A 19,401-nucleotide genomic window follows, 5' to 3' on the forward strand; every position below is an offset into this window, starting at 1 on the left:
ACCGCCATGCACTTTGAGAATGTTCGTGGCGCGGACTTGAGGCCGAATGGCAGGACCTTGTATTGATAATGTTGGTGAAAGATGCGAAATCTGAGAAACTTCCGATGTTTCGCTGAGACAGGAATGTGGAAGTATGCATCCTGTAAATCGATGGCACACATCCAGTCCCCTTGGTGTAGATGTGGGAAGATCTGGTGCAGTGCTAGCATCCTGAATTTTTCCCTTCTGAGAAATCTGTTGAGTAGGCGGAGATCGAGGATGGGTCTGTAGTCTCCGATCGCTCCTCTTTTCTGAACAAGAAAATACCGGGAGTACACTCCCCGATTTCTCTGCCTGTTTGGAACTTCCTCTATGGCGTTTTTGGAGAGGAGAGTGGCAACTTCGTCCTTTAAAAGCTTGTTTTGGCTGAGAGGGAGTGGGTGTTTCCGTGGGGGTACCTGCGGAGGGGGAGATTTGAACCTCAGCAAGTAGCCACGCTCTACAATACTCAGCACCCATTTGTCGTTTGTAATTGTATTCCACTCTGCCAGGTGAGCGGTGACACTTCCTCCCACCGGAGTGGCGAACGAGTGCGGAGGAAGTAAGTTTTCACTGCTTGGGAGGTTGCTTGTTAGAGGACTGCTGCTGTTTAGCATTTCCTCTTCCTCTGCCCCGGCCCCTTTGCTGAAACTGGGACCTCTGTTGGTTTTGAGAGGACCATTGGGGCGTTTGAACGCGCTGGTGAAAGGCACGTTTGTCGCCCTGGCGAAAGCGCTTGCGGAACTCTTTGCGTTTTTCCAGTCCCACAGCCTTTACAGTGTCCAATTCCGTTTTCATCTTGCTCATTTGGTCGTCCGCATGAGCTCCAAATAGCGATGATCCATTAAACGGCAGGTTAAGAATCCTTTTCTGCGCATCTGGTTTGAGGGCTGTTAATCTGAGCCAGGCCGAACGGCGGGAGCAGATGCCATGGGAGTAGCCATGCGCGGCTAGGTCTGATGCATCCGCCGCTGCGCTTATTACTTGGTTGGCCACCAGTCCGCCTTCATGTAGGATCTCCGTGAAGTCCTGCCTGTCCTCCCTAGGCAATTTCTCCACGAATCTGGCCAGGGAATCCCATAGGGAACGATCATACCTCCCTAGCAGGGCTGAAGCGCTAGCGACCTTCATGTGCGCGGCAGATGTGTTGCACATTCTCCTGCCGTAGGAGTCCATCAGCTTGCTGTCCTTCTCAGGGGGGACAGAAGCAGATATTGAGGCTGAGTGAGACTTCATGGCCGCCGCCACTATCACCGAATCCGCTGGCGGGTCCGCCCTCAAGAATAAAGGGTCCTCGGCCGGAGCCTTGTACTTCTTTGCTATTCTCGAGGGGACCGAGCCCGCTGTAGCTGGTGTAATGAACGTGGCCATCGCTGGTTCTAACAATCCTGGCACCAACGGGAGCAGAGGTCTGGGAGCTGACCGATGGTGTAAAGTGTCAAAGATCACAGAAGTGGGTGCCTGAGGGGCGTGCAGTGCGATGTTCAACTTTTGCGCCCCTCTACCCAGGACGTCCGAGAAAGTTATAATGTCATCCACCGGGGACACTCGCGATGGAGGCGTGGATGAAAAAGTAGGGGAGTAGTCCCGGACTGAGGATCTTGTGGATGCAGTCCCAGTGGACGACCTGGTGCGTCGCCTCTTGTGGGAGCGTTCGCTTTGGTGAGCCCTTGATCCTGATCTGTGCTTGGACGGAGATCTTGGACGTTTTGGCGCGGTGCGACGGTCCCTGGAACGAGACCGGCGTGGTGAAATTGGCCGTGGATCCCTCGGAGGCGATTTACTCCTGCGCGGTGGGGAATACATGCGGGAGTAGTCCGATCCCGGACTCCGACATGCGGCAGCGCCCACATCTCGTAACCAGCGCGGTGACAGTCCAAACCGCTCTGGAGCCTCGGGTGATCTTTCTGGAGATATTTGCACGATGTGCAGTCCCGGAGATGATGACTGTTCTCCTGGGGACCTCTCCGCGGGCGGTCCAGTCTTCGCCCTCGACGTCGAATCCCTTGACGTCGACGACGTCTGCGTCACCATCGGCAAGTGTGAGGTATGCCGTTCTGGTCTCGACGCCGGTCGTGGAGACCTCGATGTCGATCTCCTCTTCTCTGGCACCTGACGTCGGCTAGATGACCTCGACGTCGGCCGTGTCTTCGACGTCGACCTCTCTCGCCGTCGACTGGGCGACTTCGACGTCGACCTCTCTCGACGTCGACTGGGCGACTTCGACGTCGACCTCTCTCGACGTCGACTGGGCGACTTCGACGTCGACCTCTCTCGACGTCGACTGGGCGACTTCGACGTCGACCTCTCTCGACGTCGACCTCTCTCGACGTCGACGTGGTGATCTTGACGGCGACCTCTCTCGACGTCGACTTCTTGACGTCGATCTTCCTCTCGACGTCGACCTTCTATGTCGCCGAGTGGGGGTAACCATCGACGGCGACCGGCCCACTCGCGGCGGAATGTACGTCGCCGCATCTCTCGACGTCGACCCCCTCGAGGGTGGCGGAGAGTGTCTCGACGTCGACGGAAGCCTCGACGTCGACGGAGACAGTTCAGATGTCACCAGACTAGCAGCCTTCGAGCCCGAAGGGCCGCCTCTCGACGCCGACTTACTTTTGCGCGGCGGAGACTCTTGATGGTGGGATGAATCCCTTGACGCCGAAGTTCTCTGCCTCTTCGCCGGCATCCTCGACGTCGACGGCGAACCTCTTGGACTCCTGGTCTTCTTGGAGCCCGGGGAGCTGGTATGTCGCCGTTTCTGTACTTGCGTAGCTGAAGAAGGTGGTCTTGATGAGGAATGCTCGCCTTCACGACGGCTTCGTTCCTTCTCCAGTCTTGCATGCAGTTTAATGCGCTCTCTGTCCCTCAGAGTGCGCTTTGAGAACTTCTGGCAGTGGGGACACTGGTCAGGATCGTGTTTTGATGGTAAACACACAATACACACCGAGTGTGGATCCACCAGTGCCATTTTATTACCACAAGAAGGGCATTTCCTGAATAAAGGAGACATTCTGACTGGAAAAAAATTGGAAAATTCACTGGAACCAGCAGAATTAGCCCTTATAAGCCAGAAAACGTCGAAAAAAGCTAGAAAAAGCTGTAATTCAAAATTTCAGTCAAAAAACTGAAGAGCTCAAGCTCCAGGATCCTCACAGAAGGAGCCGGAAAAAAGAACTGGCCCAACTGTCACCTGTAGTGCATCATGGGAGCAGGGGGTCACGGGCAGGCCTTAAAGGCACGGTCCCCCTACTCTAATGCCTTAAAGGCAAGGTGTCAGTTTTCTTGGATTCTTGATACTCTACTGCAGCCTACTGGCGAATGCCTACAATTACATGTTGCTTTATGGCAATAAAGCAGTGCTGTGTTATAATTTGCCTGATGCTTCCTTTTTTCCTTACGGGTTACGGGGGCACTACTATGCAAAAATATGTAATTTACAGCATTGCCATGTTTTGAACATTATTAGGCTGCATTTATATGTTTTCACATATGTATATATATATATATTTATATATATGTATTTTCTATATGCTCCGGGATCCCGCACATGGGCGGGGATTATTCATAGATTATGACTATTGATGAGTATCCCCTGGATGAGAACCTGTTTGTACTGCTTATTACCTCATGCCCCCAAGGATGACATCAAATATTATATTTGAAACGCACATCACATATGACGTCAGTGAGCCATACGGGACCCAAGGCAAAGAGGAGAATGACTATAACATTGGCTACATATAGCACACACATGGAATTGAGTTTGGTTAATCCTTGCTACCACAATAAACAGATATTAAAAGCATACTAGACATGGCATACAGCCAGTGAGCATTTTAAAAAAAAAGGGGCCATTAAACATATAGGGCAAAGCATCTGGTCGTGCACCATGTTGTGAGCACTTGGCATGGACTTCAGCATTCTCTGAGCATGCTAAATATATGGTCACAAGGCATACCTATTGATAAGGTCACAGGGCATCACCTCCGGCACTGACACCCACCTGCTTCACACAGAGAGGATGGGCATAATGTGCTTGGCTAGTAAGAAATCCATCTTTGGTAAACGCAAAGGACATAACTTTCAGAGAGGCCAATGTTTCCTGGAAGGGCATGGATAGCACGTGCACAGGGCTTGTCGTGTTCTATGCTCGCTACATGTAGGTGCATTGAACACAATTTATGCAGGGCATGGTAGTAGGCATTATTGTCAATATCATTTCTACTAACATCAGTGATACCCTTTTAATAATTAATTTGTAATATTATCTATTATATATGGTGTGAAATCACCAGTGCATTAGGTGGAAATGTTCAGTTGCATAGGGTTATAAATGGGCTACCTGGTTGGCTGAGGCATGCAGCTAGGAAGGAAACACCACCCTCGTCAGGGTAAACTAGACACATGCCAAAAGACAACCTGTGCTCACCCTCAGGTACCTTAGTACAGAGCAGTCAGGTTTATCTAAAGAGACAATGTGTGAAGTATTTGTGCTACACACACACACACACACAGTAACATAATGAATATGCCACAAAAAAGGCTCCAACTTGTTTAGACAAATAGAGAATATTTATCTACGTAACACAAGACCAAAAGGATAATAATCCAAACAATAGAAGATATGAGTTTTTAAAGATTAAATGCAAAAACAGTGCTTAGAAGTCACAAGGGGTCAAAAGGTTACTTGTGGTTGCGAGGGACCGGTGCAAATCCAAAGTTCGGGCCGACCGCGATGGAGGGCAGGAAGCTAGAGAATCCACGTAGGGCCCGCTCAGAAAGTACCTGGGATGAAGCGAATTGTCGACGCTGAAGGCACAATGCTTCGATCTATCCCATGCAGTCGGGCCGCAGCACCGTCGCTGAGTTTCGCTGAGGAGAAGGCAATGCAGCGTCGTCAAGCTACGCAAAGTGTCATCATGGGGCTGTAGAACCGCTGTCGTCGAACAACCTCTGCATCGGCGTCAAAAGGAGATTTGTCGATTCCACCCAACACAGTGGTGACGATGCAAAGGGTTTTGTAGCGAAACATCTGCAGATCCCACTTCTGAGACCCAGTACTTGGAGAAGGCACCTCAGGCAAGGGTAGGACTCACAGAAGGCAGAGTCCAACAGCACCAGAAGAATTGCAGCAAGTCTTTTGTGTCCCTGAGATTTCAGAAAGCAGGAGGGAAGCCAACATGCCCCTGGAGATCACTTGGAGGGAAGACAGAGTCCAGCTCTCCTTCAGCAAATCAGGTAGCAGCAGGGCAACAAGCAGAAAAGCAGCCCTTGCAGAAAAGCAGTCCAGTTGAGTCCTTTAAACATCACAGCAGTCCTTCTGACAGAGGGTCATTCAGAATCCAGCAGTGCCTGAGTTTAGGGGGGTCAGAGAACAAGTACTTGTACCGAAAAGTGCCTTTGATATGGGGGTGACTTCAAAGCAGCTCTCTGAAGTGCACAGGATCCCTTTCAACCCATTCCTGTCTACCAGGCTATCTCTGGGGGGTAAATCAGTGCTTTGTGTGTGGACAGGACACAACCTATTGAAGTGTAAGTGTCAGTCCCTCCCATTCCTCCCTGCCCAGGAAGACCCATCAGAATGAAGATGAATGCAGATGAGTGCTCCAAATGCAGATGAGCCTCACCTTCCTGTGTTTGTCGCTGTCTAAAGGGAATGCACAAAGTGTAGCTGCCACCCACCCCAGACATGTATTGGAGGCAGGCTGTAAGCTTGTAAGTGCAGAGAAATATCCACTTTCTAAAATTGGCATTTCTAAAACAGTAATGTTAAATAAAACTTCACCTGTAAGGAGAATTTATCATTAATATTCCAAAGATATGAAACATGAAAAAGCTACTTCACTCTGATCACGAACTACAGCTAAAAAGTGTACCAAGGAATTCCCAATGCCAGCCTAATATAATGGTAGGCCTCACAGTAGTGAAAAATGAAATAGGTTGTTTGTCACCACCTGGACAAGCAAAACATAAAAGTACATGTCCTAACTTTTCTCACATGACAGCCTGCCCATAGGGTTACTTACGGCCTATCTCAGGGGTGACTAAAATGTAATAAAAGGGAAGTTCAAGGCCTGGCAAGTAGTCTTAAACTCCAAGTTGAAGTGGCAGTACACTGAACACATAAGCACTGCAGTGGCAGGCCTGAGACAGGTTTGAAATGCTAATTCTGTGGGTGGCACAATCAGTGCTGCAGCCCACCAGTAGCATTTGAAGTACAAGCCCTTGGCATATGGTATACCACTTTACAAGGGGCTTACCAGTACAACAAATTTGCACGTCAGGTAAACACCAATGTCATCATGTTTAGGGGATAAGCATCTACACTTTAGCAATGGTCAGCAGTGGTAAAGGGCTCAGAGTCCAAATGCCAGCAAAAATGGGAGGCAAAAGGTAAAATGTCTGGGGAAAGACCACCTTAAGGATGATAGGCTTAACACATAGCTAATCCTCATTAGACAATTACAGTGGTTGTTGAGTTCAAATCCCTAACAAAAATGTCCTGTCAACTTAAAATTTTGGATATAATTATTTAGTATATTTCATAATGTTTGTGAAATGAGGCATTAATCTTCAGTTCTTGCTCAGGAAAATTGTAATGAAAACCAATTACTGGGTGGAACAGAAGTGTAGTCTAGCAATGGGAAAGGCTGCATAACTGCAATGAGGTCTATTCAGGGTTCCTAAAAAAGTCATTGACAAACTGCAAAACCTGCAGAATGACGCAGCCATACTCTGTCTGGAAGTACATAAAAGACGGTGGAATCCCAAATTAAATGTAAAGTACTTTGCACAATCGACAAGGCCTACTGGACCAAACTACATAGGGGCCTTCAAAGCACAGCTCCATATTAAATTTGAAACAGGAACCTATGATTAACAAACTAGCACCTAATCCGAAAATGGATCTTCAAATATCAAAAACAGGGACGACGGTCCCTGGTTGTCCAAGGCACCAAATTTAGACCACCTTGAACCGCACCCTGGCAGAGAAAACCAAACCAGAAAACTCCTTAAAACTGAACCCATCCGGCATGCCCCTCTATGATCTCTGGTGCCAATAGGAGTAGCTAGACATTTTTCTGAATAAGAGTTGTCACCTCACCTCACCTCACCTCACATCTGATTGCTTTCATATCCACTTTCTTCATGTACATAGACTTCTTCAAGAAAGGCTGGAATGCATAACAAGTTTTAGGCCTGCTCTCCTCCTGGTTCTGGCCAGGTTCACTACACATTTTCACTTTCCTGCTTATCAGCATTTCTAATATGAAAAAGAGTTCCTAACGCTGCATTTAGAGGGACTGTCACTTACAGGCACCAATGTACTCCCTATGTTCGCCTCTTGCCGGGCTGCTTAAGGAGCTCACATCCCAAGCTGTGTAAGGGACTGCCAGCCAGGTGTGTTCAAGAGATAGCCTGACCCAGGCTACTCGCGAGTTTTCAGTTTGCACTCAACTCCCCACCATGACTTATAGTTTGGGTAAAAACAACTTCCTAACATTTATTCAGGTTTTCACTACTTAAGAGAAGTCGAAGTCATGGAAACATATTGCAAAAAATGTAGTAAAGAAGCAGAGATGAAGCAGGAACCGACCTCAATTATCTAAACATGGTTTGTATGTAATTTTGGACTTGTGCAGTGGACGTTTGCACAAATATTTGCACGGACAAACCAGTGTAAAATAAAAAAAAACACACTAGTCCTAAAGTGCAAATGTTGATACAAAATGGCCTGGCACAGGTGAAAAATTGTTCGCTACCTAGCATAATTTACTTAACACGACCACTGGTGCAGGAGACTAAACAGGAATGTGCACAAATTGGCACCAAAAGTAATTTCTGGTAAATAATATGACTACATACTCAGTCCAGTGTTAAGATACAAGATAAAAATGTGGGAGCACTGTGCAGTAAGGCGATATTGAAATTTCGTTAAGAACTGGGACAGAAAAGCACCAAAAACATGAATTATAATTATTCTCCAAAAAAATAACACAATTAGCATACTCTACAATATTGAATGACACTGCTGAATTCAGATCATTAACCAAAAATAAATGAAGGACATATTTATGTTAACTTGAGCAAAGGTTTCCAGTTTTGAGTTTTATATTGACATATACATTGTTCCCTTAAAGATAAATTTCTACCCTAGAGTAAATGTACTTCTGTTTCCAGCGCTGATTGTCCTAGAATCTCGCAAGACTTTTAGCGTTTCTGGGCACGTGCGTGGCCTCTGAAGCATGTTTGAAAAACAAGGCACCCAAAATTAAATCGGTCAGGGACCTTGGGAACTGATTTTTTATAAGAGACAATGGTCCCTGGATAGGGGAATAATAAGTGACCAATGAATATATCCTCAGTCGGTGCTATATTGATGCCAATATCCAGCCGGATAGAGGCACTTTTTAATATGTACGATGGTGAAACAATAAAGCACAGAATGCAAGTCAAATAACAGTGTGATACAAGCCTGTATCTGAAGACCTACATATCAAACAAACAAATAAAATGAAGAAAGGCTCAGGCAGTTTGCGGTTGTTTCAATGAGTAAATACATAGATGGTTAAACAACTGGTATGGAAAAGGTCACCTTCACACAAGGTTATATATAGGGAATACTGTCTGTAAGTTTGACAACTGTGTAGACAGCATTTCGATCCTTATCAGAAAGATATTGGATCATCATCAAGTCTAACAAATGAAGTGCCTGTTAAACAATTGCCTGTGATTTAACTGAGAAAAGGCCCGGTGAGTGAGGGCTTGCGAGAAAGCCGGAATGGACAAGGGCTGGAAATCCTATGATGGTAGGGTCACTGAAAGGAGGGACATGAGTTTCTGTAGGGCGGGTGTTCGGAATCCGAAACCGCACACAGTGACCATCGGACATCGCTTCCACCAGTGACCTGAGGCCCCCCCCCGAACCTTGGACCATCGCTGCATTGCCAGTGCCCCTAATTGCGGTTTCGGATTCCGAACACCCGCCCGAATGTACTCTGCCATCAACACAACTATTAACCATCACATTTCTACAAGAGTGACAACTGAGACTATTCCAGGTCCCCAAACCTATAACAGTGGTTTGGGCAGCAGGTTATAGTCATTTTCAATATATGTTGAATAAATATAAAACTGCTAGTGTGCTCATTCTTAAATTCGACAAACATTGTCACCAATGGGCAGACTGTCGTAACGTAAGTGCTGGTTTCAAGCATCAGAAACCATCAGCTCAAATTAAGTCTGAGTAGCTCATACTGCCTTTGATTTAGCAGGTTCACACCTGGAGTACTGCACTTTGGAATGTCTCTAGTTAAATGCTGAACAGGATGTCACCTCAAAGTCTAATGGTGGGAATGTGACTATTAGATTTTGTTCAATGGTGGCTGGACTGGTAGTCGGGTTAGATAGATGCATTCTCCTGCCAACATACTGACGTAACCTTCCTCAAGCCAATACATTAAAAAAAAAGTTAAAGACACTTTCAAGAAACTGGTAAATTGAATAACAGAGCACGAAAGAATATCTGCAATGGTGGAACTAAAACTTGGAGAGATGTTTGGCAGAGGCATAGCTTGTCTATAGTGATCTAGTAAATTATGGAGTGCCCAAAAATGGCTGAAAATGTAGTGATTACAGAATAACTCAGTCAGACTGGACTTTGCTTCAATCTCTCAAATAGTCACCACTTAAAACCTGCATTGAAAAGAGTACATTGTTGGCAGAAAAGAAAATCGCCTTTTAAGTTCTCTATGAGGCACATACAAGGTATGAACATGCTGCACACCTTAATAAAAAAGTTCTCAGGATTCTTTTTTTTCTCATTACGTAGCACTGACGTAAGACACCCAAACACGATAAACCACTGTGTTGGGACCATGTCTTAGTTGTCCCGACTTAATTGTTAGGCCTTGCCTAGAGACAGATTTAGCTGTCTCACCAGTGATATATTTTTCGAATAATTCCTAATAATAATACATTTATATATACACACATAGAGGCTTTCGTTCAGCCCTCTTTATCTATTGGTCTGTTCAGGTGTCATTCACATTTTGGTTCTGGTGACCACAGCCTAAAACTTGGGATAGTGGGTTAACCTGCTTAAGCCATTTACTCTCTAGAGTGAGTAATGGCATTTTCTCTTGCAGCTTATAGGACAACTACTCAGTTATATCTTTGCTTTTTATTTCACGTTTCCTGAACTTTTGTAACAATAATTTTTCCATCCTGAACGTCACTATAGACCACATCATTTTTACATTTTATCACGTTAACCCTTTTGATCTCTATTGCATACTTGCCAAAGCAAGATCTATTAATTCTTGGTGAGAATCAGCCCGGTATAAGTCAGAATACGGTGCTCAAAACCATACACCTATTGAATGAATCTGGAAAAAACAGAAGTACTCATGAAATCAAAAAGCCAGCCTTGTAGCTAGAGTTTCAAATGATCCATCATGATACATTTTCCAGTAAGGCATAGAACTAGGGCCCTCGTGTACAAAGCCAAAACCTGCACATTACAAAATCACAGGGTTTGCAACAACAAAATGACTTTTTGTTATGTACCTAATCCATTTTCCAAATCAGTAACATGTTTCCGAACCACAAAATGGGTTAAGAAAGCCATCTCAGATTGCTATTTGAAGGGATGTGTTTAGGATGTACATTCCAAATAGCATATATCAATGTTTTAGGACTGAAATCTGATTCAAAGCACTGAAATATTACCAACACCTCTAAGGAGGTGTTAAACTATTTATAAATGTGAAGTGGTGCCCTTGGACCTCCTTCCCTTTTGTGAATGTTACTAAAACGTTTGTTGGGGAGTCCTCAGTGACCCACAGTACCACTGCCAACTCTCAAACAAGCTAACAAATGCAACCCGGTTTCCTTTAAGGACAACAGGCTGCATTTAAACAAAAAAGGTTGACTTTATTTAAAATGCGATGACAGAAATGGTGGTCTACTGACCACAGCAGGCCACCATCCTTGCTATGACCTTCAATCATAGTGAGACACTAGTTATGAACTACCTAATGAATATTGATGAGGCAGATCTGATAGTAGCCCACTACGAGTCACAATTTTGTGAATCGATTTATTAGTATATAAGTCGGTTTGCTAAATTCCTTCCCATTTGCAAAATGTTAGTGAACAACTAGTTCCACTTTTTGTGAATGGAAATTTTGCACATCAAGGACTAGATTCAAGGAATTCTGCTATCAAAGGGTACTGGCAGTTTGTGATCTCAGTTGATCACTCCCTAGAATTAGCACAAAGGAGATAAAGAAAGGTTACCATTTATTGTAACTATAATATAGGCAGTCTTCCTAATGAGCCTCCTTCTGACCTAATGGGAGCAAACACAAAAACGTACCTAGGAGCAAAGCTGTGTGTCATTATTCCAAAAGAAGCAGTGGCAATGCCTCATGGGGCAGAGCAATTGCACTGTCGGTGCCTTGATATTCTACCTCCCTGCTTTTCTGTGTATTCTTTGATTCAGAGATCCTGGGGCCCATCCACCATTACTCAGTCCTTTTCAAAGAGGTCTAGAGGTTTTTGTTTACATTGTATTTAGGTCACAATAGAACAAGAGTTCCCCTAATTCTTACCACACTGCTAATTCTGAGGCTGCCTTGAAACAAAGACGACAACGAATATGTACCAACCTTTACAAGTAGTTTGTTTAGACTGAATAATACGTGTCAGGAAAAAGAACATGAAACATGGCTATTAGTCTGGCAAACAAAATTAAAATGCATAAATATCAAGATGATAATTACATAATAAAAAGGGTGGCAAAAATATAAATAAAATACTGCGACAGCCACAAGAAACATATATTTTATTATACTTAGTTCTGGTGAACAACCCGCATAAGTGATGTATATCACTGGAACTCATGTAATGTTACATTTATAAGCAGCATATTTTATGCATGTTCTAAAACAAAATAAAAATCTGAATCTTTAACACTAAAGTTATAAATTAAACTATGTAAAAAAAATTAATAAAACTCGAAGATCTTAGTCTGTCCAATATCATCCTAAAATATGTGTAAGCATATAAAATAAATGAAATGTTTATTTAATAAACTCCGGTCATGAGCCAGAAAGATGCAGCATTTTTAGATAAAAAATAAGTGTCATGGGAGAAAGAAAGTGAAAAATCAAATTTTGACTCACAGAGATTTTGTAGATCCAGTTGTTGGTGACAAGCCGTCCCTAGTTGGATCTTGTGATATTTGTATGGCTTCTTCCATAGCAGCAAGCAGACCATTGCCTCCTTCTCCTCTCAAAGCTGGGCCAAAACACTCAGGGCGACGAATGAGCAACCTCACCACAACATTGGCGTTCTCTTCCACACTCTCCCCTGAAATCATTGATGGAAAACATGTGGTTAAGCCCCACTCATACATGGTATTATACGAGATTAATTGAAAATTGGACAAATCATCCGTTTTACAAATGATTCAGAGGATATGTCTATTGTGAAAATCTGAGAAAAATGGCTGTACAGATAGAGCTACAAATGACACAAACAGCATTTTACGACCCATAAGGTAAAATATCTCATTCAGATGTAGGTTAATACTATAGGAATATGCCTATGAGTTTCCTAGTTCTTGTTATTGTCTCTGATTCTTACTGTGTGTGTGTGTCTGTGAGTGTGCGTGTATGCCTGTCTGTCTGTTCGGGCATGCATGTGCCCATCTGTGTGTGTTGCCTGCTTGTGTGTGTTTGAATGGTGTATAGCTACCGAGAAGAAGTGACCCTAGTATAATCTATCTCACTGGGGCATTATTGCCAACATTTTAGCTGCCCTACACATAATGTAACCACCATTTAGGGGCATTCATTGAGTCATTCTGGATATCTCACACTATGAATACTCAGAATGATGTTAAGGCTACCTTAAGATAAGAAGAGCCCATCTATCAGACTCTGGTTATTTATGGCAAAATGTTAGCTATCATACACATAATAGGGGCCCATCCATGACATCCTATGGTATTTTACAACGTCCAGCTATTACACACATAAAAGTTGTTCACCCATGACAAACTGCGGGCTTTGGGTTGCCTTTCTTACTATCCAAAGTATAGTTGGGACTCATCCTTCATAAACTGTGAAAATGATTGACAAAATAGTGGCCTGATCATGGCCATGACTCAATGGTGCCTATTGTTGACTTATAGTGGCCAGACATTCTGAATATAACTCTGACTATCTCTGGCAAATGGTTAAAACCTCGTGTGCATAATATACATCATGGCAGCACTTAATTTGAGTCATGAGTGCCTGAAAACTTTCAGCGCTCCATCCATCATCTTATTGTATTTGCTTTGTTCGCCCTAAGTTGGCAGTGTATGCTCAGACATTGGTCCCTTGCTCACTTTGCCACTGGATTCAAGCTAGCCTGGCTGATGCGGGGTGTTACCCTGAAACCGGTCCCAGAATGCTTGTTTCCGGTCCAGGGAGAATATGGACTGGCAGTTTGGACTGGACTGTTCCTATGATGTACGGGGTCAAGACAGATTTGCATATGGCTGGGTCTGAACTGGGGTGGCGAAGTGAGCAGAAGAACGATGGCGGATTTAATCCAGATCTAATGGTGACTGGGGGTGAGTACCTGAAAAGTTTCAGGCATCGTCCATAATCATATTGTGTTTGCTTTGTTCACCCTAAGTGCTCACTTTAACACTGAATTCAAGCTAGCCTGTCTGATGAGGGGTGCTACCCCAAAACAGGCCCCAGAATGCTTGTTTCCGGTCCAGGTAGGACCTGCCTCGCGGTTTGGGCTGGACTGTTCCCATGCGGCACCGAGTGTACACTGATTTGAATATGGGTGGATCTGAACTGGGGTGGCGAAGTGTGCAGAAGAACAGTGATGGATTTAACCCAGCTCTAATAGTGACTGGGGGTGAGTGCCTGAAAAGTTTCTGCTCTCCATCCATCACCTTATTGTGTTTGAAGGTATGGTTAACCAGCAATCTTTTTTTAGGACCGGCACTTATTTTTCCTCATCAGACTTTCACAAACACAAAAGGGGAAGCGGAAGAGAAAAGATGGAAAAAAAGTGACAAAAAAAGACAGCAAGGATGAAAAAGAATCTGCAAGAAGGATGTATGAGGTGTAGAGATGAAAGAGGTACGAGGTGGAATCAAGCCTATACAGCCTTGGTATTCGGCACCCACCAATATTCATAGCACTGAAAAACATTGGGCCCAAAGCACTTCTTGTTTTACAAATTAAGCACTGACCTGGGATCTGATGATAATGAGAAATAGGCATGAAAGGCAGAATCTGTCCATGTGAGACATCAGCACATTTGAACTTGTTTTAAAAATAAGACGTTTTCTGGACCAAGCTTATATTTGTTAGTAACAAAAATATGGTACTGCTGTGAAAAATACTGTTAATTTTTCATGAAACCATAGAGAGAAATTAGATTATATAGGCACAATGAAAATGCAGTGTTTCATTGTGAAATGTCTATTTTCAGAAACCGTCAAACTGGAGTTTCAGACAAAATGGTTGCATATGTGAAAAGCATTTAAAGATTTTATTTGAGGATAATTGATGCTCTGATTGAGAGGCTATTACTGTTTCTTGCTTCTTGGTACAAGATAAAACTTATGAGTTATGTCATTTCATAACTGATTTGGAGGCATTACATCTTCTGTTTTAAGAAACTTTATATGACATTGTTACCAGTGTTGCCTGAAGCCTGAGTATGTAAGACAGGTGTGAACTGGCTTCTGTCTGATCACATAACATCCATATAATTGCTCTTATCCTTTAGCAAAATGCAAAGAGAGCACGGGACCCACGTCTGGGCATACCTGTCCCACTCAGGGTGACAAATGCAAAAAGAACAATTGATGGACAGAATGCAGAACAATGTCATACATTCACCCCAATACAGAGATCTGGGCCTAAATCCATAGTTTTTTTGCTCACCATGCCATTCCAGTTTGGACCCAGCCATATGCAAATCAAGTCTTGACCCTACGCCCAATGGGAACAGTCTAGCCCTAACTGCCCGGCCAGGTTCTTCCTGGACTGGAAACAAGAATCCTAGGACCGGTTTTGAGCTTTCAGCCCTCATCTGCCAGGCTAGCTTGACTCCAGTGGCATGGAGAGCACGGGACCCACGTCTGGGCATACCCGTCCCATTCGGGTGATAAATGCAAAAAGAACAATTGATGGACAGAATGCAGAACAATGTCATACATTCACCCCAGTACAGAGATCTGGGCCTAAATCTTATCCTTTAGCTAATCATCCCAGGGTACATGCGGTTTGTATGCAAAATGCCCATGGGGTGCAGGTTACTGTTTGAAGAACACCTCCTGTAGTTAAGGTTGTGGCTAGTCGACACGTGTACAGCTGTGTATGCAGCTCCCTTCGCAATCGGAAGTAACCATGTTAATTTGTTATGAATGACGACTTTTACAAAGCGGAGTGTTCTTGCTGTTTCAAGCCATATTGGCTCATTAATAGTTGTGATAGTGTAACCTCCCCATATGTTCCAGGTTTTCAATGTAAGGAGCAGCATTTGGTGCACTCCTAAGCACAGCCCCTCACAAATGCAGCAGCTGCCAGTGACAGCAGATAGCCGAAGTAAATAGCGGGTATGACGTGGAACAAGCAGCTCACTACAATAGTTCATTTTACAGCCTTTTTGGGTGAGGAGAACTCATTGCGTTACTATAGAGTTAATTGTAGCAATGCAATCCTTAGCTCTCCAATACAGTACATGCTAACCCCGCAGCTAAATATGTTGCTGTAGCGTGTCCTGGCCCACATGATGAGTGACTAAAACTACACAGGCTTAAATCCATGGCCAACCATACACAAAACGTATGCGAAGCAATGTAGTTATGGGCCACACACCCCAAATCACAAGTTTGCTTGTGCAAATGCGTTTTTAAACTCTTCAGGGAAGGTGGTTAAGATCTTGCATGCCATATGACAGTATCTATTAGTGTATTTGCATAAATGGCAGACCACATATAGAGATTTCAATACCAAACTTGCAGAAGAGAACACCATCTTGCCAAGTGCATCAATGCACTTTAAATCCTTGTCTTGCAAGACAGTAGTAATAGCACTAAGGTTGACTTTACAGGCTAAAGCCTGCAATACAAGACTTTCCGATATTAGGTGGCAAACGGAGAAGGCTGGCAGGCCTCCGGTGACTAGTGAAGGGAAGACTCGTCAGTGGCACCAAAGCAAGGATTGGAGCACGTCGCATTCCGAGTGTCTATCAAGGCCTTACTTAAACGGCTAAAGCACAAGTATCAAATTTGTATTCAAATTAGTCTTACCTTCCCAAATTGGGTACTGCCATTACACCTCCTATGCTGCCCAACTTACTACGAAATCTAGAAGGTGTTTTCTTCACTGGGGCCCAAATAGAGAGTCCAATTTGATCTCTGGCAAAGTGTCAATACCACTAGTATTTTTGAGGACTAAATAAAGTCCCATCATCAGTGTAGTAAGGGGGAAACAAATTGTCTGCTTCCTCCTCATTACCCCATCATGTGAAATATTCTGCAATTGCTATTTGGGAACTGAATTAGAGCTGAATGAGGCCTTAGTAAAGTCTAAGTCAAGATGTATCTCAAATCAACTCCGATATTGGTGTTGGATCCAGAACCATCGTAGACCCAGCCAGAACTAGTGTTGCCTCTGGCAACAGGAGGAGGTCTAACAGGGTCCGTCTGCGCTAAGGCAGAACCGGCAGGCAAATGTTTAAATGGGGGGGCCAGTAGGTCCATGGGACAAGAAGGCACTCCAGAGTGACTCGGACTCAGCTGGAAAAGTTGCAGCATTGTCTCCTTGAAGCCCATTACCTGCTGCAAAGCATAGGATGGCCCGGGAAATTCAGGGTGCACGGGGCTGGAGTTGGATAACTGGAAATCTCTTCTTGAAGAAGGAACAATGAGGAAAGGACACTCATCTGTTTGCCCTGAGATTTGACTTTGTCTTCAGCTTAAACGGGGACCTGTAATGGAACTTGAAACAGGTCCGTCACTTGGTGCATGCTGGTTTTTTGTGGTTGCTAATGTACAACTTTGTCTCTCGCTCCCTAATGGCTTTTGAATGCTTCAGGGGGCATTTGTTGCATGATTTTGAATCATGTTGGATCTAAGACAACAAAGGCAGATGTTATCCGGGTGTGTATTGCATATCTGACCTGGGCAGGTGTGGCACAGTTTGAAGCCTGTAGTTTTCAGGGGAGACATCCCTAGCACACTGTCATAGGAAAAACTGTTTTGGAAGTAGGTAAAGAATTGACAAAGTTCAGGAGCAAACTTCAAATCCACATTGAAGAGCATGGATGAAAAGGACATGATGTCACTGTGCGGGAGTAGCAGCTATATACAGGTCTGTGATGTCACTTCCAGAGGCAGGGCAAAGCTGGCAGAATCCATGGTGCCACCTATTGACGCGCAGGGCCAATTGCTGGAAAGAGATTGCTGGATCCAGTCTGGCACCTGGGAGGAATTCATATGGTAAGGAATCTACTTTTGGAAGTATACATCTTGCAATCCAAATAGGTGTTAAGGCATCAACCTTTCACAATTGCTTAGTGAGCGTTCAAAGTTTTTGAAAGATCAAAATAATTGCATCCTTATCACTCCTAGTATGGAATAGGGTTTAAGATTAGGTTTAATGAATAGGAAGCATAGAAGAACTGCTTTGTGGAGCACTTTGGTTTTAATCATGGCTTTTGGGACCAGATACTTCAACACTCATCCTTGAAAACCATAGTTCACTGAGTCTGACCCATTGACCTAAGAGAGTCCCAAGCTCTGATCTGTGATGGAAAACTCAGATTAGTTTGGAAAGTAACCCAGGACTACTGAATGTGATTCAGTACCTTAAGAATGGCAGACTGTATGCCATGTAAATGACAACAAAGATGCAGGGGCCAACCAAGAATTCCACAAGGGAGGATACCTAACATTCAGTGCTGCAAAACCAAAAAGATCTGCAGTAGGAAGAAAACCTCAATTTGCCGTCCTACTCTCTTGGAAGACATGTGGGAGTAGTCAAAATTTCAATGGCGGTTGTATTGGGTAAGTACAATACAACAGAATTATTACAGTTGCAATAAATTATGAATCTCCAGCCAAAGTTGTGTTTCACACAGCAATCACATCTCAAATGTCATCACTGATGACATCATCCACAGAATCTCTGACACACCATTCACCCCCAGAATATCCTTTCATACTTCCACACTAGCATTCTGAAAACCATTGACACACCCATACCCGTACTTAGACACCCACTCACTGATTCATAGTACTACACACACATCCACTCAGTCACCCATACAGCCACACATACACCAACTCACTCACTAATACAACCACTGATATATCCACTCAGACACCAGTACAGCCAATCACACACTGTCAAATACCCATAGAGCTACTCACACACCTACTCACTCACCCATAAAGTCAATCACAAAGATACTTACTCACCTCAACAGTTATAAACACACCCACTCACTTATTCATACAGACACTAACACATGCTCACCTATACAGTCACTGACACAAGCACACACTCACCTATGCAGCCACTCATAACCAACTCATTGACCAATATAACCACTAATATACCCACTCATACACCCATACAGTCACTCACACACTGTCAGTCATCCATAGAGCTCTCACAAACCTAGTCACTCAGCCATATAGTCAATTCCACAGTCACATACTCACCTATATACTTATACACACACCCACTCACTTATTCATACATACTAACACATACTCACTCAACTATACAGTCACTGACACAAGCAAACACTCATATGGCCACTCTCACAATTACTGAGTCACACATACAGACACTCATATACTCCCCAAACTCACCTAGACTACCTTTCACATTTGCAGTTTCTCACTAATATACCACTGACACATCCATTCACTCACTGACACAGCCATACACACACTCAGTCACCCATACAGCCCCTCATAGATGCACTCACTAACACATATAGCCACTGACTCACCCACTTACTCATCCATTTAGGCAGTCACACACCCCCTCACCCACCCACACAAATACTCATACAGGTACTCAGGCGATTAATCAATCACCCCTACTGCTACTCACATACCCATTCACCAACCCATACAGCCACGTAGACACCAACTGACAGACTGATAACAGATATTCGCACAACCTAGTCACTCACCCATACATTCACTGAGATGTCTAATCACTCACTTATACAGTCAGTCACGCACCCACTGAATCATCCATACAGGCACTTATACACCCACTGATTCACCAATACACAGGGAGATATATATAATATATATATATATATATATATATA

General features: G+C 44.0%; 1 protein-coding gene across 1 annotated transcript in view; it reads right to left on the minus strand.

Moving 5' to 3' along the window:
• Positions 1-19,401, minus strand: part of RYR2 (ryanodine receptor 2) — a 3,458,987-nt gene that overhangs the window by 1,307,378 nt on the left and 2,132,208 nt on the right. Inside the window, exon 44 of the mRNA XM_085612346.1 lies at positions 12,210-12,396. Coding sequence (XP_085468472.1) covers positions 12,210-12,396 — 187 coding nt within the window. The remainder of the gene's footprint in view (positions 1-12,209; positions 12,397-19,401) is intronic.

Source organism: Triturus cristatus, chromosome 6, assembly GCF_964204655.1.
Source record: "Triturus cristatus chromosome 6, aTriCri1.1, whole genome shotgun sequence".
NCBI classification, from domain to species: Eukaryota; Metazoa; Chordata; class Amphibia; order Caudata; family Salamandridae; genus Triturus; species Triturus cristatus.